This window comes from Bactrocera neohumeralis, chromosome 6 (genome assembly GCF_024586455.1).
Source record: "Bactrocera neohumeralis isolate Rockhampton chromosome 6, APGP_CSIRO_Bneo_wtdbg2-racon-allhic-juicebox.fasta_v2, whole genome shotgun sequence".
In the NCBI taxonomy this organism is placed as follows: Eukaryota; Metazoa; Arthropoda; class Insecta; order Diptera; family Tephritidae; genus Bactrocera; species Bactrocera neohumeralis.
Genome location: NC_065923.1, coordinates 69,270,900 through 69,298,257, shown reverse-complemented (window position 1 = coordinate 69,298,257; position 27,358 = coordinate 69,270,900). Strand labels below are relative to the sequence as shown.

The 27,358-nt window shown below is 37.8% G+C and overlaps 2 protein-coding genes and 1 long non-coding RNA gene across 8 annotated transcripts in view; all 3 read left to right on the top strand.

The window, feature by feature from the left end:
* LOC126763776 (reversion-inducing cysteine-rich protein with Kazal motifs) overlaps positions 1-13,251 on the top strand; it is a 62,008-nt gene extending 48,757 nt beyond the window's left edge. For all 6 annotated transcript variants that reach the window (XM_050481562.1, XM_050481561.1, XM_050481558.1 and 3 more), the window contains exons 4-9: positions 5,336-5,459; positions 7,695-7,912; positions 9,850-10,000; positions 10,124-11,371; positions 11,528-11,794; positions 11,852-13,251. In XM_050481562.1, coding sequence (XP_050337519.1) covers positions 5,336-5,459; positions 7,695-7,912; positions 9,850-10,000; positions 10,124-11,371; positions 11,528-11,794; positions 11,852-12,642 — 2,799 coding nt within the window. In that variant the 3' untranslated portion in view covers positions 12,643-13,251. The remainder of the gene's footprint in view (positions 1-5,335; positions 5,460-7,694; positions 7,913-9,849; positions 10,001-10,123; positions 11,372-11,527; positions 11,795-11,851) is intronic.
* A 572-nt stretch (positions 13,252-13,823) lies between these two features.
* LOC126763800 (uncharacterized) lies at positions 13,824-16,286 on the top strand. Its single transcript, XR_007667669.1, has 2 exons — positions 13,824-15,517; positions 15,553-16,286. It is a non-coding gene; the product is annotated as an uncharacterized LOC126763800 (long non-coding RNA).
* Positions 16,287-19,876: 3,590 nt separating this feature from the next.
* Positions 19,877-27,288, top strand: LOC126763783 (digestive cysteine proteinase 1). Its single transcript, XM_050481592.1, has 4 exons — positions 19,877-20,182; positions 24,759-25,337; positions 25,403-25,816; positions 26,544-27,288. Exons 1-4 carry the CDS (start codon positions 20,131-20,133, stop codon positions 27,152-27,154), a joined length of 1,656 nt encoding a protein of 551 aa, XP_050337549.1. The 5' UTR covers positions 19,877-20,130; the 3' UTR covers positions 27,155-27,288.
* Positions 27,289-27,358: the final 70 nt, after the last annotated feature.

The window sequence follows — 27,358 nt, the reverse complement described above, 5'->3', positions numbered from 1 at the left end:
AAATGTCCATAATTGAAATAGATTATAGCGAATACAACGAAATTTCGAAATCGCACGCGGAGAGAATTATAAGTGATTTTGATTTCCATAAATAAGTAAAAGAACTAAAATGGTGTTTATAAGTTTTAGCCTTACTAATTGTTCCACTTTTATGCATTTCTTCTTCTTTGACAATACAATCGTGGGTCGGTCTGGGTCGAGCACACGAAACTTTGTCAGTTGTTTCTACCCTTTGCGAGGTCCCACCAGTTGTACATCCAAGGTCGCTATGCACTTAGTCCTTCCATTGGAAACATCCTTGCTCTTTTGTTGACCCATGGGTCTCGAGTCAAAGGAGCTTTTTGGTAGAGCATGGTCTACCAAGCGAACAACATGGCTTAAACATCGCATTCGTTGTATTTTTATACGCTTAATATCCAAGTAGCTCATACAGTTCGTGGTTCCATCTCCAACGATACTCATCGCTCACGCGCACTGCTCCAAAGGTCTTGCGAAGTACAGTACTGTCGAATGTTCTTATTCGGATCGTCATCGTCTATTTTTCTGCGGCGTATAATAGGACGGCAATAATAAGAGACTTTTAGAGCATAATTTTTGTTCGTCGAGTTCGTCTGCTTCTCAATTGCCAACTGATTCCAAAGTAGCACCTCTTGGCAGGAGTTATACTGTACTTGATCTCCAGGCTTAGATTATAATAGATACAGATATACAAAGACCCTAACTTTTTCAAATTATAGCTGCCAACAGTGACGTAATTCTCGAGACGCGAGTAATCTTTAATGTGATCTCCAGGTACTTTGTCTTGCCGTCGTTCATCACAAAACCAAACTCTTTCGCTACTTTTTCTGGACTTGAAAAGGCTGCTCTGACGACTGAGTTGTTAAGGTCTACGTTGTCAAATCCTCTGCGACTGTGCAAATTTCAGTTCAGTGTGTACTACTGTTAATAGTTTTGAATATTCTTATTATCAGCAAACAAAATCGCCACGGGGGTTATCGATAGAGTATTGACTCCCCTTGTAACTGCAGTTTTGCTTGAACAGACTTGAGTGTATTCGGCCTTGTACACGTATTGATTACCTCAATTCGATCATACGTTGCTGGGTCTGAGCGGGTCAGAGTGCAAGAGCACGTATTAAAGATTAAGATTTTGCTGGATTAAATTATTTCCAACTTTTATAAGGTTAAGAAAAATGACTATCCATCTTTAGCTGAGTTTAGAGAGTTTAGTTAAAAAGTTATAGGTTATATAATGGATTGTTCGAAAGACCTCAAAGCATTGCTAAACTATCCGAAGTCTGAACTTCTAAATAGCCCGTCGGATGGTTGTTACTGATTGTATGTATATGGCTTATTAATCAGTGGAACGAATATATAATTTTCGTATAAATACTGGCTTACATTTACCTTCTACTATATGTATGAAGCTCTTTACATCTTTGGCGACCGATGCAGATTAAAATTTCGAACCGCTGAACGCATAAGCCGAACGATAGTACAAGTTACTACATGTCTTACGCCCATGTGTCAAAGTTGAAAGCGTTAGAAAGATATATCGTATGGTTTCTACTCTGAATCAAGGGATGTCGAAAAATGAAAGGAAGAACTCACTTTAAAAATTCTCTCAGAAAATTCGTAAAAATGCAATAACCTGTGGGACTAACCCCAGCATAGTCCTTTAAGGGTCATAAATTACTACTATTCGACCGACATAATCGTCCAGCACTGTTTTTAGTTCGAGGTACCATGGAGCGCACCGAAGACACTATTGCTGATTTGTAGCAAAGAATCGAAGAAGACCCCAATAAGTCCATTCGCCATCGCGCGCACATTTGGAGCTGTATCCATCCACTTTATGGAAGATTTTGCGGGAAGATCGTGGTTTGCTGTGTCTTCTTAGTAACAGAGATATACTTCTACCCCTTTTTGAGAAAGCAGCATCATCATCACTGAAACAGAAATGGATTTAGCTTGAAGCTTACGTCAGTCCAGCGTATCGGATTGACAATATTTCTTCTTCTTTTTTACAGGCGTCGACACTACTTACGCGGTTATAACCGAGTTAACAACAGCATGTCAGGTCCTTCTCCACTTGGTCTTTCCTTACGGTTAAGTGCCTTATCAAGCTCATCTTTCAAAAACTCGACAATATGAATATTTTAGTTCCGGAAGTAAGTTCCTCGTAACCGAAGCGATCCCCAATTTGTATCCCATCAATTCAACAGCAGTCTCTAAAACGATTCAGCGGTATTTTCAAAATCCGGTGAAATGAGACGGAGATCTCTACATAGCTCTTGAAAAAATCGTATGTAAACTCATTTATTCAAGCCGAAGAGATGTCAAGTTGTATTACGTTTTTTACTTTTTCATTACAACAATAACATCAAATGAGACTTCCAATGAAAATATATTCAAACTATTTCCAAAAAACTGCTTTTTTGTAATTTTTTCCGCAAATTTTTCGTAGTTCAAGTTGGCATAGCTTGTCCATATATGGAGTGCTCTAGCGAATAATGCCGTTGAATAATGCATTTTTTATTATTTTTATTATTTATTATGCATAAACCGAGCACTAAAAATAAGTTTTTATTTAAATCTTAACTGCAGTGCACGCAAATATCTGCCAATAGCCCCGCCGCAACTACCGGAATTGGCTTGAATGCCGTTTGGCTTGTCGGCCAGCTCAGTGTCGTACGCTAAAATAGCAAGAAAGTAAAATAAATAAAATTATTTTAAATAAATTTATAAATTATTACCAAGTCACAAAGTGTTGTTATTATATGTAAGTAGTGGCCAAGCCATAAGCAATCGGAACGGCTGCAGGTGGCACACACTGTAAGGTGAACTCTAAGCTCCAGTTTGAGGTGCCCCAGTTAAGGCTGGTAATTAATATATGAACATAAAATACACAACTAAAAACAAAAACCTACATATATTACATACATACGGCATGGAAATCGATTAGCTATTTTATTTACGACTTACGCCAAAAAGCCGCCATTGCAGCGGCTTGGTTCTCGGTCGAACTCCGTGTAATGAGCAGATAAATAAGCGGCTGACAAGCGTTTTTTCTATAAACGAGTATTAGTATACAAATATTTTCAGCAATAAAATTATGTACTTAGTTTTATAAAATATTTGAATGACTTCGAATTATCGCTCAACGACTTGTCAGACAGCGAATGTGCACTGTGTTCGCCTTCAAGTTGATATATATTTCTAATATATAGTAAATTAATGTTAAAATGGTTTCAACTAGAGCATCGAGGTTTACTACAAGCAGTACGTGGTTTCAATATTCTACTCTAAGGATTTGTGCTATCACCACTTTCAAACCTTTCAAATAGAAGCTGATAGCTTAGAACGTTTTCAAGGGTATTATCGAGTATAGATGATAAGAAGTATGGTAAAGAAGTAGGTGGTAGAATTTGTCCGTTGGTAAGGTATGCCTATCGGAAGAGGCGACTAATATCCATTATGGCTTGTTATTTGACTTGCTTCGATATTTTAGCATAGTTTTGTCAGAAATAGTGCTATAATACTCAACTTGAACTGATATTATTGACTTTAAATGAGATTCCTTCTAATAAAAAGACATTTGGAGTTGAAGCAACAAATGTCACCAGTCATTGAATTTGATGGGTGCTCAACTGGTGTCTGACCGGAGACTTCAATATGGTACCACGGGGAGCAGTTAGCCCTTGGAGTTCGCTCCGATCTGCTCATTGGGTTTGGCCCTTTGCGAAATTCGTGATGGCTTTGATTTAAACCTAAAGGCAGGTATCACGGCAGAGCTTTTAGGTCGGCCTCGAACCCGACCAAGGTGGAAAAGGTGCCCCTTCACCTTGTCCAATTTGAGTCAAATACACTGATTAACGCATAGTTTAGATCTATATGCTTTTAAGCACCGTGGGGCAAGGCCATCGTCGGCAGGTACTCACGCAAAAACGACTATTGTTTTAGAATAGTTTCAATATCTAACGTTGGACTTGAAAAATAAGCATAACCGCCTTGTTTACCATATTTCTTCATTTCCGCGAAAGTCAGATCCAGTTAGATGGAGCGGACTCGATTTTATTTTTGTGTGCAAACTAAATAAGAAACGTTCCCTACAGCTGGGATACCCTTAACAATTTGAGAAAACACAAACTTCTTAAGAAGTGCAATGATTAGCAAAAGATTCAAGGTTCTTCCATATTAGACTTGTGTGGGTGCCCGGTCCCAGCGGAATTGGCGGGAATTGCAAAGTCGTTGAGCTTGCTTTATGGAGTAAGGCGCTGTGGAGTCATATTGTCATTTTATTCGCTTTTGGCCGGCTTTTGCCACAGCGGGATTGAAATATCTTGATAGACACTTTTTTGGAGAACATAGCGAAGTGGCCGGAATTGATATCAATCGACTTAATAAACTTGTGTTAAGCTCAAAACGCATTGTAAATATATGAATGGGGTTGATTTTTAGCAATAAAGTGTTATCCATTTCGAGGGTCCCTACTTAGAAAAAAAAATCACAGAAACTTAAAATTGAATGAGGAATGTTTATTTCATTCGCACAAACCACATCAAACCATTGTTTTTTTTTCTGGATGAAGTGGCAGCTCTCTTTGGGTTGCTCTTCGTCCCAAATAAGGCAATTTTACTTGTTTACATAACCATTGATCAAGAAATTTGCCTCATCGCTGAACAAAATTTGGGTCGAAAACCTCGGATCTTCTTGGAACTTGCATACTCGATTTAAACAAGTTTGGGGAAGAATAAATTCTCTTATTTGCTTTGAGTGATTAATGCTACCAAAACTCAAGCTTCAGTCAACTCGTTATTCATTTAAAGAACAAAACAAGTTACAAAAGCTCTCAGTACTCTGAGCGTTAAAAAATCCTTAGTATTTTTTTCTTGAACTCACTTAAGCTCACATGGCGCAAGTTTCATTATTGTTATTGCGGCAGTGGTCAGCTGATACGCATGCGCTTGAATTACTATCGGTAGCAATAAATTATGCGGCAAAGTATCACGATTTGACAAGGTTTATCTCAGCGCCGTTATTTCGCTTTTCGCCAATGCTCCACTTTACTTGCCTAACGGTGAACATTAATCAATTTCCGCCTAAATTTTTGTATATACATATACATATGTGTATACTCGTATTTAGATATGTACGTAAGGTAGTCTATGTTCATTTGAGCATATTTTATTGCACATTTTCGTGTATAGGCTCGTACGCACCGCTTTGGCGCCTGTCACATGTGTGAATTTATTAAAATTGAGTTTTAGAGAAAAGCAATTTAATCTACAAACTACAAATATATTTACGTATTATTTTGTGCTTTTTACTTGCAGCTTTCCTTGGTGCAATTGGCCTCATCAGACAATGCGAATGGCCGTAGTCTGCGCTTGGAATTGAAGAAATATTGTCCCTCAATGCAAACCAGCTTTTGGAGTTGTATGAATCTTACATTAGAAGGTAAGTTGTGTTTGTGTATTTGTAGCAGTGATCGGCAAAAGAGAGTATGTGAGCGATTTACACTCGTATTTACAAAAAAAATCTATGAATGTGGTAAACAGGCGATGCAATATTGCAATGACCTTGATGGTCATGGATAAGAGGAGACGCATCTCCTTTCTTTAATCTGCTTTTCAACTTTCCAATAGAGAAACATCTTACAAGAACACGTATTTACGTTGCTGACAGGTTTTTCTTTCGAAGAGCCTTTGTACCTCGAGATCAGCCAGGTTATTAACTTAGTATAATTCTCCAGTAAACTAATTAGTTTGATAAAATCTGAAGTTAGTAGTACGAGAATTTTTTGTGAAACTTTAGAGTGGCTTAGGTTAGGTTAGATGGCTGATCTAGAGAGATCGCAAGTGGTCTGCTATATGTAGTCCTTTGTGAAGCCATAGAAAAGAATAACTCCTGTGTTTGAACTTATAAATTTGGAAAACGCTTAATAGCCAATACAAATTTGCACAGACGTTTAATTTCCTCCACCGAACTGGCGGGATGTCTGAAGGTATGCATTCCCAAGTGTTTAAGTCTCGACCTCCCAAACACGGGACAGTCAAGAAGGAAGTATTGAGTTGTTTCCACAACATCTTCTTATAAACAGCTTCTGCAGATGGCGTCTGGTAAGATTCCCAACCTTACAGCTTGGACGCCAACGTCTAACACGTTAACAGCAACACAACTAGGGAGAGGCTGGCCTTACTAAGGGCAAATGGATCACTAGATTTCTTGCAATCGATCTTGGGCCAAAAGGCTTTTGCGTCAGGGTATGTACCGATTATGGCCCAGCGCTGGTCAAGCTTTCGCGAATCCCAGCTATCTTGTAGTAGAACACAAGAGGATACGGTACAATCCATTCTCTTCCATTCTAGCGATAGTGGTTCTAGGGTGCCTTTTCTTGCTAGCTCATCAGCTTTACAATTTCCTGCGATTCCGCTATGGCCTGGCACCCATACCAGTCTTATCACAAAGACACTCGATGCTATTGATAGCGAGGTTAGGCACTCCTTGACCAACCCAGAACGCATTGTTAGTGAGTTCACAGCTAGTATCGCCGCCCTGCTATCTGAGTGGTTGGTCACTTCTCTTAAAGAGGCTCCACTCCAGAACAGTAAATCTAATTTTACCGTAATGGCTGCATCCTCGGCTTGAAAAACACTGCAATAGTCAGGAAATCTAAAGCCTCTACACCCACGCCGGTATATGGGCAAGTGCCACGGTTGGAGTGAACCTCAGTGCACCACACATGCTGAATGACCGCCGCCCACCGAACGCTCTCGAGTTTCTTTGCAAGTGTGGTCTTTTCTAGAGCCCTCCACCACATAAAGAGTCCATAGAACATAATGGGTTTAACTATGGTGTCGTAGAGCCAGACGACTACTTTGGGTGAGGGACCCCACCTTTTGCCAATGGCTCCTCTATAGCTTGTATAAGGCAATTGATGCCCTTTTTTGCTCTCTCTTCGATAGAGTGGCTTAATTATTGACAAAATGTTATTCCTTCTATCATTATGTATTCACGAGCATCGTTTGAAAAGCGGTCCAGCCGTTTTGGAGAAATTTTCCGCACCGACTCCAGGACCTCCTCCCGTAGCCGATCTCCAGGAGGATCCCGCTGCTTTGTTGCTCTTCAGTCGAAATTCTTCATGGCTGGGCAATGGAAGGTCTGCTCCATTGTCATCGATTGGGGAATCGGTTTCGTCCTCTCCTGGCGTTATGGTTTCACTGCCATTCAGCAGGCTGGAGAAGTGTTCCCTCCATAATTGTAGTATGCTCTAGGCATCAGTCACTAGATCACCACCGTGGGTTCTGCAAGAATATGCTCCGGTCTTGAAACCTTCTGTTAGTCGCCGCATCTTTTCGTATAATTTTCGAGAACTATCCCTGTCGGGCAGCTGGTCAAATTCTTCATACTCACGGCCTCTCTCTGTTTTTGTCTGCAAATGTTAAAGAAAGTTTTGAAAAAAACTGATTTTGAAACTTAGATTTTAAAGCACAGAAGACATCTGTCTCAACTGAAACTAATTAAACGCAATCTCGCCACACATTTTCCACTTCAATAAACTTGCTTAGTTCTTAATTAATGCATATGTTTGTAGCATGTGTGCCTAAGTATTACTAAGCTGTATTTTTATTATCTTGCGGTTGCATCACTTTATTTTATTTGCTGTTTTGTTTTTTGTTTTCATCTTTTCAGCCGTTGCACGTGGCGCTGAGTGGTCGGGTCGACGTTGTTGCGCCTTGGGCTTGTCACCGCGCTGCCGCAATGCCTGCGCCACATCAGAGTCCACGACGGAACCACAACTAATCAGCGCGTGCCGCAAAAGTGATGAGCAACACATGTTCGCTTGTTTTGAACATCAGGAGACCGGCGATCGTTGCTGCAGTACGGCGCGCACATCGGAGTGCTTACAGGTGGGTGTGTGCGAGCGAAGATTATGGGGAGTACAATGAGTATGAGTGGAATATTAAGCACTTGGAAAGATAATTAAGTTTTAGGTTTGAGAAAGATGCGAGAATGTTGGATGATTATTAAGATTTTGGTACACAAAGTCACAAACAGTAGGGAAGAAAACATCTGAGGTACCTTAGAGAGGGTTAAGTAGACAATATTTAATCTATAATATGGAAAATAAGGAAAAATTGTTTTTGTTTGTTCGGACCATCTTTCTTGTACTTTCTCAGGATTTCATAATTTTCTCACATTTTCATAATCTGCTTCATTTCCTCTTCAGGGTTATACGTACAGGGTTTGTTCGGAAAGTAATAGGACTGATTTTTTTCCGCCGCGACTGTACTTCGGAGCGTGCGCGCACCGGCTGGATTCGTCAGCGGGTGTTCCGAGCTAACGAACGTGCGTCTGGTCAGTTGTCTCCGAGCACCTAGAGAGTCAGGACAAACACGTGTTTCTGTGAGTGGTGCAAGCCGAAAATGCAGCGTTCGTTAGAGCAGAGGTACGCGATTAAATTCTGTGTGAAACTCGGTAAATCAGCGACAGAGACGTTTGATATGATCAAACAGGCTTACCCAGATGTTGCTTTAGCATAAAGTGGTGTGTTGCGGTGGCACCAATCCTTTTTGGAGGGCCGGGAAGAGGTCGCTATTGAAGACCGGAAGAATGAGCAAATCCAAAGTGAAAACATTGCCTTTTTTGACATCGAAGGCATTTATTTATAGATTTTCTTCTGTTCTGTGCTATTTGTTCTAATTTGGATACAGTTCCCTTTTAATGGTTCCCAGCGGTCATAGTATTATCTCTGCCTCGAATTCGCTTAGACTTGGGGAGCTCGACTGCGTTTTCGTCGCCTTTGTGATCCTATGACCGGAAATCCAAATTAATGCTAAGCAAAGTTAAGCTAACAGTGAGCTTAAACCCTTTCTAATTAATATTTGGCGACAACAAGGCCAGAAATGCCGCTTGCAGGAAGCTTAGAGAGTGAGAGATGCCAATATCCTTGGAGTATACCCCCGTCACTTCTCCGCAGTCCATTTTGGATCCTTCGGTATAAAATGAGGTAGAATTCTCCTTCCCTAGTTGTCTAGTAGTCTGGAAATTTTTTTCAAATCATGATTTACAATCCTTACAGAGGATCGCGGAGCTGCAAATTCATTTATAAAATTTCCCAAAAATAAACTAGAAAACTCATCAAAAGATGCAAATTTGCCAATTTTTTCTTAGACTAAGTCCATAAATTCATAACTATAAACCAACTTAAAAGCACCTAGCTCTCTATTTTCCTTGCACTAACGCGTCTACCAGTATAACTTTGATTCACCTGCGTTGAGGTGTTTTTTTCGGCTTCGGTTCACCTTTCCCACGATATTCGGCCGATTGGTCGTCTGTTTCCGGGTCGTAAGCATAGATCCAAGACTCATCGCTAGTAATACTACGTTTTATGACATCCTGGTAGTCGGAAAGCTTTGGTTCACAGACGTTAAGTGCGTAAAACTCATAATTCCCAACCGACTTAAATACTTTGAACACTCTGATTTCCTTGCACTGACGCGTCTACCTTGTCTGTTGGATCCGTCTTGGTTTTATCTAATGTCAAGAATTGTCAACCTTGCACCATAAATATCCTTTTTTCGAAACAACACCAATACGCTTAGTCTATTAAGCATTAATGATATCTCCACAGTGCATATATTTGTATATATACATATATATTTATATTTACACCTTGTGGGCTTTTAGACTCCACAACATATACAAAAGGAGATATTAATTGATTTACTTGACTTGATCGACTGGTTTGGTAGCCGCGAGCGAATGCAATGTTCAACCTAACCTCTATGACTCCACTGTCAAAGGCGCGCATGCAATTAAAATCTTTCAAATTTTGTTATTGTAGGCCTGCCGCGACGTCTTTGAATCGCAGAAGACATACCGACGCAACAAGCACCATCGCTTGCACGAGCTGTGCCACGAGAAACGCGATGCTGAGGTGCTACAATGTATAAACAACATAACAGGCATGACGCCGGTGACAAACTCCCACAAATGTAAGTTGAGTCGACTTCAATGCACTTGCGCCGCTGACAGGGTTAATTGAAAAATGCGACCCTACACTAATTTGTGTGCGACTATTAATAAATAAATAAATTTTGTTTTACTTTACTCTACAGACCTACCTTGCTGTGAGTTCTCCAAAGTGGATAGCTGTCGTAGCGCCTGCCGTTCGGTCTTGAATAGCACCGAGAGCATTGATATCATCATCGGCGAGCTGGAGGTTAGTGGTTGTGGCATACTGCTGCCACATATACCGTTATGGCAGTGTTTCTTGACAGCGGAGCGCACTATATTCGTGCCGGCTACGAAGAGCACCAACGAACTGTCTCAGATCAATCAGATTGGCATTGACTCGGCCAAATTGCATTGCTGTGAGAAGGCGAAATTTCCGAAATGTCGACGTCTCTGTATGCAGACTTATTCGAATGATTGGACCGCAACGCGCGCGTTCTTCGAGGAGTCATGTCTGCTGGACCACAACGAATTGAAGCTACGGCAGTGCATGGACGAAGTGGACGAACCCTGTGAATTGGGTTGTGATGGTCTAAGTTTTTGCACCAATTTCAATAATCGCCCCACAGAGTTGTTTCGCAGTTGTAATGCCGATGCGGATTTGGCTGCCCGTTCGGATCTGAAAATGTGGCAGCAAAATGGCTCTGTCATCTTGGATGGCTTGGAGTTGCCTATTAAGAATATGACACGTTGTGCACCCGAACAGTGGAAGGCCATCGCTTGTGCATTGCAAATCAAGCCCTGCACGCGCGATCGACACTACAATCATATTTGCAGGGAGGATTGCTATGAGATCTTGAGCGAGTGCATGGATTGGACGCGCATGCGTTTGGCGCTCAATGCCGACTCGGTGTGTGCGCGTCTGTCGCCGAACGAAGATGTGCCCTGCGTCTCGTTGCGTCCGTATCGCGAAGAAAGTGATGTACCGAAAGAAACTGGCGGTTATCATGGCTTAACGGCGCCTTGTAAAGGCCATCCATGTAACGCCAGTGCTGCTTGTTTAACGCGGCGCAATGAGAGCAACACGTATGAATGCGTACCAGGCTGTAGACTCGGTGAGGCGTCTAACTATTTAGTGCCATTTGGCGCTTATGTGCGTATACCAGTGTTGCAGGCGGAAAAGCCGGCTAAGATTGTTGGCGATGCTGCTACGGGTGCTTTTAAGGTGTGTCGCTGTGGTGCGCAGGGACGCATCGAACACTGTCAACCCTTGCCGAGTTTCAGTTATGCGCGTTGCCTGCTGCCGGGCGGCCGTAGCTATGAGCACGGCAAGTCCTTTTACTTGGAGTGTAATCTGTGTAGTTGCTTCGCCGGTGAGATTACGTGCACCAAGAAGCAGTGCCGCTTAGCAAGTGAGTATATTGTAATAAGATATCAAACATGGAAATCGATTCTCAAGCGCTTTCTAAGGGCCCAGAGTGTCGGTAATGGCACCCTAACAAGTCTAATTTATTTTACGTGTGCATCGTCTTACATTTTTCACATTTGTACTGCTTTTTCCTTCGCAGGCTATTTAGATCCATCATACACAAGTTTACCCTGTAATTGTCCCACACATTTTGTGCCCGTTTGTGGCAGCAACGGTAACACCTATCACTCCGCTTGTATTGCCAAATGTCTCGGCATGCAGGACAATGAGATACAGTATGGCGCTTGTGCCACATTAAATCCATGTCGTGAAGGCGCCTACAGCTGTCCAGCTGGTCATCAGTGCTTAGAGCAACGAAAAATCTGCTTATCATCGATGCATCGTCCCTGTCTGCAGTATCAGTGTGGTGAGTAAAAGCAAACTCTAACACAAATTCCGGACACTAAACCTCGGTTCTTTACAGTCAATCTCACCGCCGGCTGCGCGTCCGCCGAACCGCGTCCGGTATGCGACAAGCAGCGACGCACGCATAACAGCGCCTGCGATTTACTTGCCGCGCATGCAACACTGGCGCACTGGGGCGCCTGCTTTCGCAGCTGTTCTATGCAGGGACCGGTATGCGGCATCAATGGCGTTACATATACACACGAGTGCGCCGCTTGGGCCGATTACATTGTTATCGATTATCGCGGTCGTTGTCGTCAGGTGGGTCTACTCGTCGCTGATATGGGCCCGCGTTGCAATAGCGTGCGTTGTCCACGTCTGCCATCACCCCACTGCCGGCGTATTGTGCCACCCGGCGCTTGTTGCGCCATCTGCGCGGGCGCTTTTCGCGTTGTCTACTCGCGTAAGCAGATCGATCGCGCGCTTTACGCGGTGCGCGCTCAAAACAAGGATCTAATAACGTTGCATAGCGTGTTGCAAGCATTGGATGCGCTCGTGCAGTTCTCCGAATGCCAGCTAACCGGCTTTCTCACCATGGAGGTGGGCATATTTGTGGCGCTCGTACCGCGCGCCACTACGCCGATGCGCATGCAAGTCGAAGCATGCGCCCGCGAGGCCGAACGCATCTCGCTGATGATCGAGTCGCAATCGCATGAGATCACGACGAATTTATTACTCTCCGGTTTGATCGTTTCGCATTTGGTGGAACCGAGCACGGATGGCGGTGGTGCACGCTTACTGCTTATGCCCAGCTTGGCAATTATTGCTTCGCTGGCAGTGTGGACACTGCAGAGTAGGCGCGTTTTATAGTTATAGCATTTAAGTTGTTACTTGCTGTGGGTGAAGTGGAAGGTGAAAAAATGTTTTTGTAAATCTGCTGAGTGAATTCTTAGTGCCAATTTAGTAGTTAGCTAATGTTTAATGTTCTACGCATGTGTTACGCAATAATAAGCCAAAATGTAAATAGCTTAGTGTTAGTTTATTTATGTACATATATTTAGTGTGGAGAAAAATATGCAAATTGTGCTTTGGCTGAAAATCAAAATGAAGTGTATGCTATGAAAATACTTTTGTGCTAGAAAAATATTTTCGGAAAGTGTTGTTAAAGCTGTCTCTCGCGATTTTAATATATATTTACAATATATATGTATATATAGTAACATACATATATACAAATGCTCTATAAATCTTTTAACTGACTTTTTGGTTGGTATATAGTATAACTGTTTAAATTTCTAGTTTGCATTAAATCTTCGCGGTCACTGTGCCATAACTGTTAATATACATACGTCTGAATTTTATACTTTTAGATTTTAAATAATAATTAATAAACAATTATGAAATATGATATTAATATTAAAATTAATTTATTAAACAAATAACAAAATTAACTGTAAACTTAAAACAATATATATTTTAAAAAATTAAAAAAAAAATAAAATTAATAAAATAAAATGAAAAATGTAATAAAAATATTATTACTTTCTTTAACTTAAAACTATATATATTTTATGAAATTAAAAAAAAAATAAATAAATAAATTTAATAAAATAAAATGAAAAATGTAATAAAAATAGTATTTCTTTCTTTAGTTAATGAAATCAAACAACACACTGAAAAAAAGGCATAATGAAATAAAAAATGTTGAAAAACCAATTAAAAAAATAAAGTAAAATAAAAACTATAATTAAAAAACTAAGCAACTTGAAAAAAAAAGTTATGGAAAAGCAACCAAATAAAAATATAAAATAAAAATAAATAAAAAAATATGAATTAAAAAAATAAGGAAATCCATTGAAAAATATATAACAAAATCAAACAATTAATGAAATTAAATAAAAATATACAAAAAAATTATATTTTTCTTAACAAATAAGGAAATCAAATGACACATTAGAATAAAAAGACACATAATGAAATAAAAATATAATAATTCTTACATTAAATGTAAAATAAAAACTACAAATAAAAGAGTAAATAACTTAAAAAACTAATTTAAAAATATTATATCAAAGTTTTAACGTAAACTAATAACTAAATAAAAAATATAAAATTAAAGAAATAAATAATTGAATATGAAAAATATAAAAAATGTTTTTTTTTTTAACAAATTAAAGAAATTAAAGTGCAGCGTAGAATAAAAAAGACAACATGAAGTAAAAAATATTATATTATATTATAATATTTAAAAAACTAAATCTATTTAATAAAAAAAAAAAAAAATAATAATAATAATAATAAAATAATATACAAGTTTTTATTGTAAAATAATAACTAAATAAAAAATTTTATAAAATAAAAAAAATATAAATAAATTTAATAAAATGAAATTAAAAATATAGAAACAAAACATTATTTTTTCCTAATCTAATAATAAATTTAAACTGCAGTGTAGAATAAAAAGCTGTATAATGAAAAAAAAATTTATCGAAACAAAGTAATAAATAATTTAAACGTTACAATAATGAAAACAAATATTACACAATTTAAAAAGTAAATAATTAAAAAAGTTTAAGTAATACAAATTGAATATTTTCAATAAAACACAATGAAAAAAATTATAATTTTATATAATGTAATATAAAAGTTGTAACTGTAAAATAATAACTAAATCAAATTTAATAAAATGCAATGAAAAACAATTATTATTATTTTTTTTAACAATTATAAAAGTTATATCTATAAAGTAATTATACTGGTATTTACTACATTTATTAAAGGAACATAAACGAACATTAATATTTTATCTTAAAATTAATAGATATGTTATATTATATATAAAATAACGTACAAACTACATAAAAAAGTCGAAATTGTACTATTTCAGTGCAATTATTTAAGAAAGCACATTTATTTATATTATACAAACTTGTTGGATTACGAAAGACGAAATTATTTCCATAATTTGTAACTTGAGGGTTTCACAAATAAGCTTGTGTTTCAAAAATGTGCCTTAATGTCTTATTTGTTTTACGAAAAATATCATATGTATAGCCCAAGGTCTTGAGATTTTTACACAATATTTCTAAGCTTCATTTTCATTAATTTTGTACGCATCAGAGACTTTTAGCGATTTGAAAAATATCGAATCCTTAATGAAAATGAGTTATTTCAAGTTCGCAAATTAGAAACCGTCTTTGATGCTCCTAATAGTGGACCAGATCCTGTACAATCGCATAACATTAATATCATGTATTGTTTTCTGGCGTTTTCATACAATTGACACATGCTAACAATATTTAAGAATTCTTCCAAATTTGTGTAATTATTAAATAAAATATTAAAAAATACTTAGTCATAGTAAAATTTGTGATATTAGAGCAAATGAGAGCCATATATATAAATATATATTATCATATAAAAAATATTGTAAATAATAAATATATGTAATTATATTCTAATTATCTTTAGTATCAAGTAGAATTTTTTCAAATATTATGTATTTGAAAATATTATTTTAAAATTTAAATTCAAGCATTTTAAAGTAAGTCGCGCTTTGCTCCCACGTGGTGCTGTAGCACACTATACAACATACATATATAAATGTATATTTTAAAGTAAACATAATTGTTAACAAAACTACACAACCAAAGCATTTAATATACATATTTATCAAATAATAAATAATTTTCATACTACATAGACTATTTATTACGTTGGGTTAAAAACGATGTTTTTTTGTTTGGTACTCTGAAGCATAAGTTTTTAGCCTTTTCTAAGAAAGTTTCTCTATTTATGAGCTTTCAATTGTAGCGATAAGGTCCTTCGCCTTGCAGTTTTCTATGTTTTTCTTATCATCAGAAAAGAAATTATAGAATGCAAATCTCGCTTCCAACTACTTGAAAAATTAACTTGTTTCATAGATTTTGTAGGAAATTGTTTGCTCTACAAAAAGTGCTCTCACGTTTTCTTCATAAAGCTCATCGCTTTAAAGATATTAACGGATGTAATTCAATGAGAAAAAATCATTATAAATTGGAAAATTTATAACTTTATAGGCAACTTACTGCTCTACAAGAATGATCACATAAAATTTAAAGAAAAAAAAAACAAAAAGCGATTATGAGCTGATACATGGAGAGATATTCTTAGAGATGCCTATCTCAAAGGCATTTAGCAGATTATTAGAATTTATCAATATGTTGGGGCAAAGTGAGTCGTTGTGACTTAGGAGAGGACACAATAGACCTTACGTCCAATCCTCATCAAATCCAATCTAGAGGTGCCTAAGAACCTATTTTCAGAATGCCAAACGAAAAAAATATTCGTTTTTTTGCACCCTAGAATTTATATAATATATAAATACATATGTATTTGTTCATTCAAACCACATATAAAACAAATATTATTTTAACCGTAGTCTAGTCTAACGATTTGCGCAAATATGTATATTGTCAATACTCACTTGTTATTTAAATAATTGTTTAATAAAACAAATAATTATTAATATTATCGCCAATAATGGTTTTTATTATAAAGGGAGATCCGTTTCGAGGTTTCTTACTTTTTAAAGAAAAAACACAGAAACTTTAAGTTTAATGGAGAATTTTTATTATTATTCGAAAGAACATTCTTTGGCATTTGTTTTTTTAATATTTTCTTTTTCAAATGTTAGCCCGGGGTATATCTCAGATGGTCCATCCGATGAGTACAATTTTCGATGACTCGTCCGACCATTTCGACTGGTAACTGGCGAATGACATGCGTGATGTTTTCTCCAAGGTCTGAATAGAAGCGAGCTTGTCCGCGGAGACTTTAGACTTTATATATTCCAACAGGAAAAAGTCTAACGGTGTGCTATTGCATGATCTAGGTGGCCAATCGACCGGGCCCTAAACGTGAAATTATCTGCTCACCGAAGTGTTAAATAATAATAATAAATCCATTGATGATGCGATGTGTTTCAATTTTTCAATTTCAGACATCAAATAGTCAGTTATCATGGCGCGGTAACGGTCGCCATTGACGGTTACGTACTCACCGGCATCATTTTTAAGAAATATGGGCCGATGATTCCACCGGTCCACAAACCATATCAGGCCTTTGTTTTTTTTTTTCTGGATGAAATCGCAGCTCTTTAATCTCTTCAGCTTGGTCTTCGTCACGCTTTCGACGACGCATTTTATGGCTGCTATTGTTGATCTGCCGGGTCTGAAACCATGTTGTCTAGGGGACAGTCCTCCAGCTTCGTTAATAGCCGCTTCGAGTCTGGGTTTTATGGCTGTATCAAGCATGCATGGTGGACGGTATGCTGATGGCGAATTGGGGTCTCCTTTTCCCTTACTGATTATCAGCCGTTGCTTTTTTCATGGTTCAGGGAATATTCCGGTTTCAAGCAGGCGTTGCATGTTCAGTGCCGGGCGCTCTGCACGGATTTCTGCTGGGATCCCGTCCGGGCCGGGTGATTTGTTGGCCTTGAGCTTGCCAGTGGCTAGCTGCAGCTCTTCAAGGGTGAACAGGGGAATTTGCGCAGATCTTAGTGTTTGTTCTGGATCACCAGCCCTGCTTTCGTGTGTGGGGAATAGTGCGTTCACGATGTGATCCATTTTGACAGCGGTTAAGTCAGGTGGCTTTGCTCGAGCGCCGAGTTTCTTCATAACTACTTTATATGTGGCATATTTGCTTGTTTACATATGGGCCTCATCACTGAACACAATTTGTCTCGAAAATGTTTGATTTTCTTGGAGCTTTTCAAGAGCTCATAGAGAGTAGCGATGTTGGTTTGGGAAGACCAAGCGGCTTCAGTTCTTGCACAAGCTGTATTTTGTATGCTTTTAGTTTAAGATCTCGACGGAAAATGCTGGAAGTCGCTTCATACGTCAGTCCAAGTTGCTGACGCTGAACATGACAGCTTGACACGATTCAAGCGTGATCTGTCAAAAAAAAAGGCTATATAAAGAAGTACCTATACACTTGGATCACCCGTTGGTATAATATAATTTTTTTCACTACAAACATCTCTCTACATATCTCTACACATTTTTGCCCCCGAGCATTCTACTTTTAAGCCGATTTCTCTTCACACATACTCTTTCGTTCACACTACCTTTCAATAAATCTCTTCGTATTTGTTGCTTATGCCTCCAGTTTGTTTTTGTTTATTGCGTGTATTTGTTTATGCGGTTGTTTGTCTGTCCGCCACCGGCTTTTCGCCAGCTGTCCGCGTTATCGCTGGCTCGTCTTTATATTCTAAATGTATAAGTAAATAACTATATTTGCTTTCAACATAGAAATCAGCGGAATAGTCAAGTCCAGTAACCCTTAGCTAAAAAAAGTGATAATCGTTTAATATTGTCGGACAACAATTTGATAAAGTTACTGTAAAGAGTATTGAGCAAGTCCATAGAGAGATATACATACATACAAATAAGATTTATAAGTTTGCTTCCCGTATCGGAAATTGCATATTGAAGGGGTACACATAATACATACATAGATCAGCATTAAAATGATGCGCACGATGTAATTTGAAGGACAGACATTTGTAGGAGCTCATGTTTCCAATTTATTGAAACTTCTCCATTTGTCTGTTATTGTTGTAGCTTCAGAAAATATACCTCAAGTAAATGACAGTTCTTCTTAAGAATCTGGGTTCGAACAGGTAACGTAAACCCGACTATCGTGGAGGATTTTTACCAGATTTTTATCCGGCCATGGACTGTCAACTTCATGTCATCATGTCATAAGTCATTATGCCATAAAATGTTATATTAAATGAATCTTGCAACATCAAATTTATGAGATTTTCCGATACCTTGTAGTCGGCAAAATATAACATTATATAATGGTGAGAAATACATACTTTGCATGAGCAGTATCATATCTCCAAACTCAAGGTCTTGCGTACGATTACTTCTTTCAGGTGGAAAATTATTCGTTCGAATGTGTTTGGAAAGAACTTTAGGCCGATCCCTGCGTATGTTTGAGGCTATTCTTCAGGTTTTTCACTAGATTGTCTTTGGTTGCTAAGTTTCAATATCGGTTTATCTCTTTTTCACGAAAAAATTCTCGATCGAAAATGTCTGGAAGGATTTTTTGAGTGTTTAATCGAGATCTTCGCGAACGTTTGTGGAACTCATTTCCACCGGATATGTTTTAGAGCGGTTAAACTTTGAAATATCAGCTCAGATACTAAGAATGAAAGCTCCGGTATATTAGTAAACCGCTTCTTCTCAACGAAACTCGATATCCAGGTAGTTATTAGAAAAAAATTACTGATAATGATCTAATTGGAATGAAACCTTTGGTAGGCGCTTGACATCACATTTTTGGCCTACGCTTTATTTGATCCAACTAGTGGCTGGTCTAAAATATGTATAGCGGATGACGATACATGCAGAAAGCGCAGAGAAGTTGGCATGAGAGAGACGCTGGAACACATCCTAAACCTGTGTGCAGCAATATCTAGAACTTGTTTTAGGTGCTTCGGAATTCAAGGGACTAAACGAATTATCAAACGTAGATAACACGTCGCTCTTAAAGTATGACGAATACTTCACCATTGCCACAACAGTCGGGTCTACGTAAGCGGAAAGGACCCGGATTTCTGTCGCTACAATAACAACAACAACAACAACGAATACTTCACCTCAAACTAAACTGAACCTCCATCTGGTAAAACTAAGTCTATGCATGGCGTGATAGCCGGCCAGTATAACCTAACCTAACCTATGTACCTATGTATATCAGGAATACTAACATAGTGTCTGCCATCGCCTTTATCAGCGCAATTGCTGTTAAAAAACAATTGCTAGTCGGTACAGGGATCGAATCTCGGTGCTGTAATGGGTATCTCAGGCCACTATAAATCGGTCAGCCTCAACGAAACTTGTATTCTTGTTTTTATTCCCCAACCGTGCGTTGGGTTTACAAAGTGCGGTTCGGAACGAGCCCCAGCTCTTCCTACCTGCTGCTTGACCCGCCACATACTCACACAAACAAATCTATATTTGCACACAATCGCACGAGCTTTTTGTTGCTTCTCGCTCAAAACAACGCGACTTATGTTGGCCGTTGCCGCTTTTATTGGCGCTTTAGTTGAGCGTAGCGCTTAGTAGTCCGCTCACAGCGGTCGATAGAACACGCCATTTACAGTGGTTTGTGAAATTGAAAAAATATATTTAATTTGCTAACAGTTGTTATTAAAGTAAATCATACGGACATACAGATATAATAATATTACTTGGAATTGATTAATCGCATAATAAAAATCTACGCGGTGAAATATCAATAAAAGTCATCTGCGAAAGTTCTGTGTTTGTGTAAAGCCGACCGGTTTCGTTTACAAGCGAGCGCAGTATGCAATTCGCTGTGTTTTTGTTGTTGGCGCTTTGCGGTTTCAGCGCGGAGGGTAAGTGCAGGCAAATTGATTTCTTAAAAAATTTAATATGTTTTTTTCACTAATTTTATTGTTGTTGTTTTAATTGAATATATATGTATATGAGAATGTATGTACATATAGCCATATTATTCTAAGCAGCGCCTCAATTTGCCGGCTCTGATACTTATTTCATTTGCATTTCTTTAGAAAGTTCTTTTATTTGCTTTGACTTGCCAAGCACGTTCTTTCTTTATAAGCAATTTCTTTTTTTTTGCCGATCTTTTTGCCCCGCTTTATGCCATGCTCATTTGTTATAGTTTTTGTTTTCGGTATTTTTTTCATACATATGAACATCATTTAAGCCGCCATTTCAAATGCCGCGTTTGCACTTTGTTATACGCCACGCTCAGAAATGTTTTCACTGAAGTGTAAATGTGTGTGTAAAAATGTTTTTTTGCGGTCCGAACATACCAATTTGTCGAGATTTATGTAAAAAAACAAAGAGCACTCAATTAAACAGCTGTATAAATGATTAACTCAAAGTTCTCCAAATGGTGTAGAGTTTATAAATCAACTTAGAAAAGTAAGATGTAGAGATATTCGGGTGAGATCGTCTTTTGAATGTGACGGGAGGTAAAACGAAGCGTATATCTTAGTAAAAATCGCAGTATTTACCTAATAGAGTTAACTGGTGGAGTGAAGTTGACTTGAATCGCTTTAGAATGCGATTGGAAAAGCTATAAACCGATTTCATTCTTTCTAGAAGCATAGAACCTCATATCAGAATCTGGTCTGTAAAAAGTGCAGTTATGGACTATTTTTATATCTAGTCCATATTTTCTAAGGCGTCATATTTTAATGAGGCTTTGCTTTTTCGAAGTCGGTTTTTGGAAAGTTGATTGATTGATATTTGATTTATGTACTATATAGTGTGCTTTGCCATTTCTTAATGAGTAGACTAAATCCAGAACATTTGCAAATCGTTTTACTGAAGTAATAGTACTTCGTTACTTGTTTTAAGCAGAGTTGGTAATTCGAACAACTATGGACGGATTTCGCACTATATTTACTCTAGTGGATAATGTGCATTCTTAGCGACGCCGTATAGTGCGCGCTGCGAAGCATAGTATCGAGACCCGAAACAGTCCATCCACCATTACGCGCAAGAAGTGCCCTTGACTTTATTGAAGCTCACTTTTGGTGGAATCGATACGTTATTAAAGAAAATTGTCGCATTTGGAGTGATGGTAATCCACAAGCCAATGTCGAGACGTCGTTCCATCCTCAAAAAATCACTGTTCCCAGTGCTCTTTGGGCAGAGGGAATCATTGGTTTACATTTCTTCAAAAATGAAGGCGAACATAATGTTATAGTCAATGGAGAACGCTATAGAGCAATGATTTATGACGCAACCAGACGGCGCTACATGTCATACAGTCAACAAAACAATAAATTTGTTTATAAATAATTTAGGTGAGTGTATTATTTCGTGACCTGATGATGTGAAAAGATCGTTTGATTTAACACCATTAACCTATTTCATCTTGTCTGAAAAACAACGGTCCTTTACCTTCCGATGTTTTTTGGAAAATGAAAAACTTTTGTTCTTTTTGATTTCTTTGATTCTGTTTGTGGATTATTTTTATTTGGTCTTTTAAATTTTTTTTCATCAAGTCGAGAATATGATATCAGTTGATTGTCATTTTTTATGACATTTTCCATCACTTTGGCCAGAACTTACGGCACTTCTCACGGATATTGTATTTAAGAGCTGCAAGATCTGAGTTTATAAACGTTGTCAAAAAGCCCCACAAAAAGAAGTCTGGCGGTAAAATCACACCGTTCTTGCCAGTTCGCCAAAACGGGAGATTAGGCCCGGGAAATGCATCCTTCAGATATTTTGTTTACTAACAAATGTCAAAACAAGTCAATCAAAATTGGATTTTGACTTTTGCGCCACACTGTGTTTAAAATAAAGCTAAATTCTTGCCCATAACATTAATTTATATGCACTTTAATTTGGCTTAAAAACACATCTCTCAACCCTATGTTATTAACAGTTACCAAAAATTGTTTGTCGGTCAATTACATACTCCATGAGATAAAAAATGTCTACTAAAAATACCTTTGAAAAGTTCTAGGGCCTCTTATTCAATGTCATCATATTCCCTAACCGTCATCTTTCAGTTCCTCGACTGCGGTATTAGATTTGCTTGTTATGTGGTCAAGGTAGTCGGATCTTCGTTAACGTAATGTACTTGTTTGAATAATAACAGTCATCTCAAAAGTTCGCACGACAGCTACTTCTATATCATCAAAGTATCAAAAATTTCCCGGATATTGTTCCAGCAAGTGCTGATATTTCGACGATCTAGTCATTAGAAAAAACAAAAATCTCATCAACTACACAATTTTTTATTAAAAAAAAAAACACATCAATTTATTTATTTTTTGCAAGTTTTCTCATATCCTCAAAAACATCTCGATGTCGAAAGCTGCTTTGAGGATTTTTTTTTACATCTGAAGTACACTTGTTGAAATTGTATCTTGGTTTAAAAGTGTGTTCTATTAGTTGTAATATTAGCTTAAGCCGTCGGGGCTACCATATAGTAGAAATCAAAAAATCCACCGGTGGTTTATGAAGCTCGATCAAGATCTTCAGGATTGTTTTTATATTTTCATCTGAGTGAATTTCTTTTAAGAAAAAGCACGGAGGGAGTTTACATTTTTGCTTTAGCAGATCGTATAGCTAACAAAACTACGCATCTACCTGATGTTTGAAAATATAATATATGTTATTTGGATTTTATCTTATGTCCCTTTATATAACTTATATTTATGAATACCGTAAATTCCTCATGAAGCTACATTGAGATCTAGGTTGAAATGAAAACCCTGTATACTGTCGTCCAAACCGATATTTATTTCACCATAATTATTATAATTGACTGCTCACGATAGAATAGAATCTCGAAAGTCGAATCACTATGAGAACTTAAGAGCCTTACTTTCCAGAAGATGTTGTTGAGTTCGATAGAGTCGTGATTCTGGTCTTGTCACTAAGGAAGCGCCTTTTGGGAATTTTAAAGCTACGCTAAGGATAGAACATTGCACAGCTAACCACGAAAATCTCAACATATGAATGGTTTTAAGACTATGTTCCAAATAAATATATGTGATAAATTGTTATTAAAGCTACTTATATAGTGGTCGTGGTTATTTGACATCAATGAGTCTCTGAACTCATTTGTCTCTTGATTAATATAATGATATTTTCAGTTTAGAAACCTCAATATTATGGTAACCAAAACCGTTAATCATGCTACCTTTGTGCAACATAATGCACCTTCTGATGAAAAGCTCTAGAGAAATTAATAATATTAAGTCGTTACGTTCAAATTAAGTAATATCGACTATATATGTATGTATGTATATTATTTTATTACTTTATATTGACATCCGTGTCTTATCTACGACAGTAGTATCTTGTTATCGAAAAGCAGAAGCTAATGTAAGCAAATAAAGTATATCTATGCTTTGGCAATAATTATTGTGTCAAGAATGTTTTCCCAAGAATAAGTGGCTTCTGATTGCTTGATTACACAGCTCATTAGGTGTGTCAATAAGTATTCGATAAGCTAACTATGTATACTAAATACATATTGATTAAACGAGGTTATCAGCTAAGATTCCACTGATGCACTTAACGCGAGTACTTGAGAAACAATATTAGATTGATTAGGTTATGTTAAGTTAGGCTAGTATGGTAGGCTAACAAGCCTCGCCTGGACCACACTTGGTCCTTAGCGATGCCAGTTGCAGTGCCGTCAAGTAGCCAAGTAGTCAAGGAGTCATCTTTTAGAATGTCATTTGATTTAGGCGAAGATGGATTTAATTGTTAAAGGAAACTTTAGAATGTACTTAAAGCTCAGCTTCGAAAAAAAGCGTTCCAAAGAATATAAACTATCACTAGCGATTAGGAAAAGCTTGCAACTAACCGCGTTTCGCTGAGCTCCGAAACTTTTATGATCTCATTCTCTCCTACACTTCGTTACCACGATAGTCGGGTCTAAGAAATTGGAAGGGACTCGGATTTTTATCCCGCCGAAGAATGTCAACTCGGCACCATGCCTCAAAATTACTTCAGGAATGTGTTCTGCCGCTACAACAACAACGTAAAAACGATGAAATAATGTACATTAAGCTCAACGAATATCTTCATAACTATAAGAAAGTAGTAGAATCTGTCCTTGAAGGATGGGATAAGCCCGGATCTCATGTACAGTTGCGAAACTGTTATCAAATTACTGTGCCTTAAGAGTTGCCCAGCGGTTGTTTGATAGTTTAGTCGAAGCTTAGATATATACTGTCAGAGACTAGTAGGCATTAGATTAGTTTAGAAATAGTTGAGGCTTGCAGTGCAGCCTAAAGTCTATTACGCCCTCCCGTCTTTCACAAGAACTCACAAAGGCCCAGCAAGCTTAATAATTCTCTGAGTCTGCTTGGACTAGTAGACATAATTTAATATACTAAAATAAAACTACCCAACCTCATAATACCCGCTTAATTCCTTAACTTATCCAATAACAACTTTCTTTTTCCATAGTATTGGCCACCAAACCGCCAAAATGGGATGAAACTTACATCACCAAGGGTACACTGTACATACCGTATGCCGAAATTGCCGAACCCTTCTACGCCTGGTATGATAAGACCACAAAACGTTCTCGTATCGACTATTATGGTGGCATGGTGAAGACCTATCAATTGGCCAGCGTTATGCCTTATGGCACGTCACTCAAATTAGCGCCCATTACCACCGATGAGGAATTGAATAAGGTCACGTGTTTGCAATTGAATGGTACTGCTGAAAATCGCGTACAAATACAAACTATACTACCGGATGCTAGAAATTTCACACTTTTGGGTACTGAAAGTTTTCTCGGTTTCACTTGTGACAAGTTCCGACTTGAAGAGGTGATCGGTGAGAAGCGTAATGTTTATACACTGTGGGTGCGCTATAAGAAATCGCCACACTATCCCGCGGCACGTCAACCGATACCAGTACGTTATGAGATGCGCGGTTACAACACTTTGTTGGGTTCACATTTCGATCATTACTTCTTGGATTATGACAGTTATGAGCACGATGATATACCAAATGAGGTCTTCGAATTGGATGACAGTGAGCTTTGCGTTGCGTTTCTTTCAAAAAGTTGTGTATATTTACATTTGCTTGTAAATTTATAGGTATGCCTTGTGTAGCTTTCCCGGGACCCGGTGCTGGACACTATGCAACATTCAATCCAATGCAAGAGTTCGTGCATCCCGCTAAGGATGAACATGTTGAGCATTCGTTCAATCATTTCAAAACTAAGCACGGCATCAAATATAAGACCGATAAGGAGCATGAATATCGCAAAAATATATTTAGGCAAAATTTACGTTTCATACATTCGAAGAATCGTGCACGTTTGAGCTACACGCTGGCGGCCAACCATTTGGCTGATAAGACCGAGGAAGAATTGCGTGCGCGTCGTGGCTTCAAATCGTCTGGTATTTACAATACAGGCAAACCATTCCCCTACAACATTGAAAAGCTTAAAGATGATCTGCCCGATCAGTATGATTGGCGTTTGTATGGCGCTGTAACGCCTGTTAAGGGTAAGTTTTTTTATGCGATATATTTACACGGGCACGAAAGCTCGGTTTTAGGTGAAAGTTGTCGAGGAAAGTTGAGCTTTTACTTAAAAAAAACTCAAAGTAAGCTTAAAGCTCTTGAAAGCTTAGAGCTTAAGATGTTAAATACTCCCATATTCAACTAAGTTTCACTGTAAAAACACACGAAAGAAGCTTTAAGCTCATGAAAATGTGTGAAAGCTTAGAGCTATCAATTTAAAAAAAAATATTCAAAATAATATTCACTTTCTGTGAAAACACTGGAGAGAAGCTTTAAGCTCTAAAAAGCGTTTGAAAGCTTAAAGCTTTGAAAGTTAGAAAGATGAATTTTTATTGCTAGAAACTCTCGAAATATTATTAACTTTCAACTAAGTTTCACAGAAATAAGCTTTAAGCTTTAGAATGTGTTTGAAAGTTTAGAGCTTTTGGTGTTAAAAAGTTTTACTATAAAAAAAGTCGAAAGTAGCTGTAAGCTGATAAAAGTGTTTGAAAAATTAGAGCATAAATCTTAAAAATTCTCCGAATAATATTAATTTTCAAATCAGCTTCACTTTAAAGACACTCAAAAGAAACTTTTAGTCAAAAATGTGCTCGACAGCTTTGAGCTTTTGTTGTTAAAGATTTCAGAACATTACTAATTTCCAACACCACTTCATAGTAAGAAACTCCCGAACACTAATCTCATTGAAATATAACCTTTATTCCATCTCAGATCAATCCGTTTGCGGTTCGTGCTGGTCCTTCGGCACCATTGGTCACATCGAAGGTGCATATTTTCTGAAAAATGGCGGTAATTTAGTGCGACTTTCGCAGCAGGCGCTCATCGATTGCTCCTGGCAATATGGCAACAATGGTTGTGACGGCGGCGAAGACTTCCGCGCCTATCAATGGATGATGAAAATGGGCGGTGTACCAACGGAAGAGGATTACGGTCCCTATTTGGGTCAAGATGGCTATTGTCATGCACAAAATCTTACACTCGTTGCACCGATCACCGGCTTCGTGAACGTGACTTCAGGCGATTCGAATGCTTTCAAAATTGCTTTGCTCAAGCATGGACCACTTTCGGTTGCCATCGATGCATCGCCACGTTCGTTCAGTTTCTATGCGCATGGTGTGTACTATGAGCCGGAATGTAAGAATGGCTTGGATGAGTTGGATCATGCCGTGTTGGCTGTTGGTTATGGCACCATACAAGGTGAGGATTATTGGTTGGTAAAGAATTCGTGGTCCACCTACTGGGGTAATGACGGTTACATTTTGATGTCGGCAAGGAAAAATAATTGCGGCGTCATGACTATGCCAACCTATGTGGAAATGTAAGGTCGAACATATATTTACCTCTATCTATATATACACTTTATTTACATATTTATGTATATACATATATACCTAAGTATGATTATATTGCCGAACAAAATTAAATAATTTCGAAATAAAGTTTATTTTATCAAAAATTGTTAATTTTCTTTTTATTTATACCAATCCTTTGTTCGATTCGATACTCGAGATTTGCGACACGAAAAG

Excerpts from the sequence above, each read along its gene's own strand:
- LOC126763783 (XM_050481592.1), top strand. The coding sequence starts at position 20,131 with ATGCAATTCGCTGTGTTTTTGTTGTTGGCGCTTTGCGGTTTCAGCGCG. Across the intron at positions 20,183-24,758 it reads TTGCGGTTTCAGCGCGGAGG|TATTGGCCACCAAACCGCCA; the intron begins GTAAGTGCAGGC and ends CTTTTTCCATAG. Across the intron at positions 25,817-26,543 it reads CGCTGTAACGCCTGTTAAGG|ATCAATCCGTTTGCGGTTCG; the intron begins GTAAGTTTTTTT and ends ATTCCATCTCAG.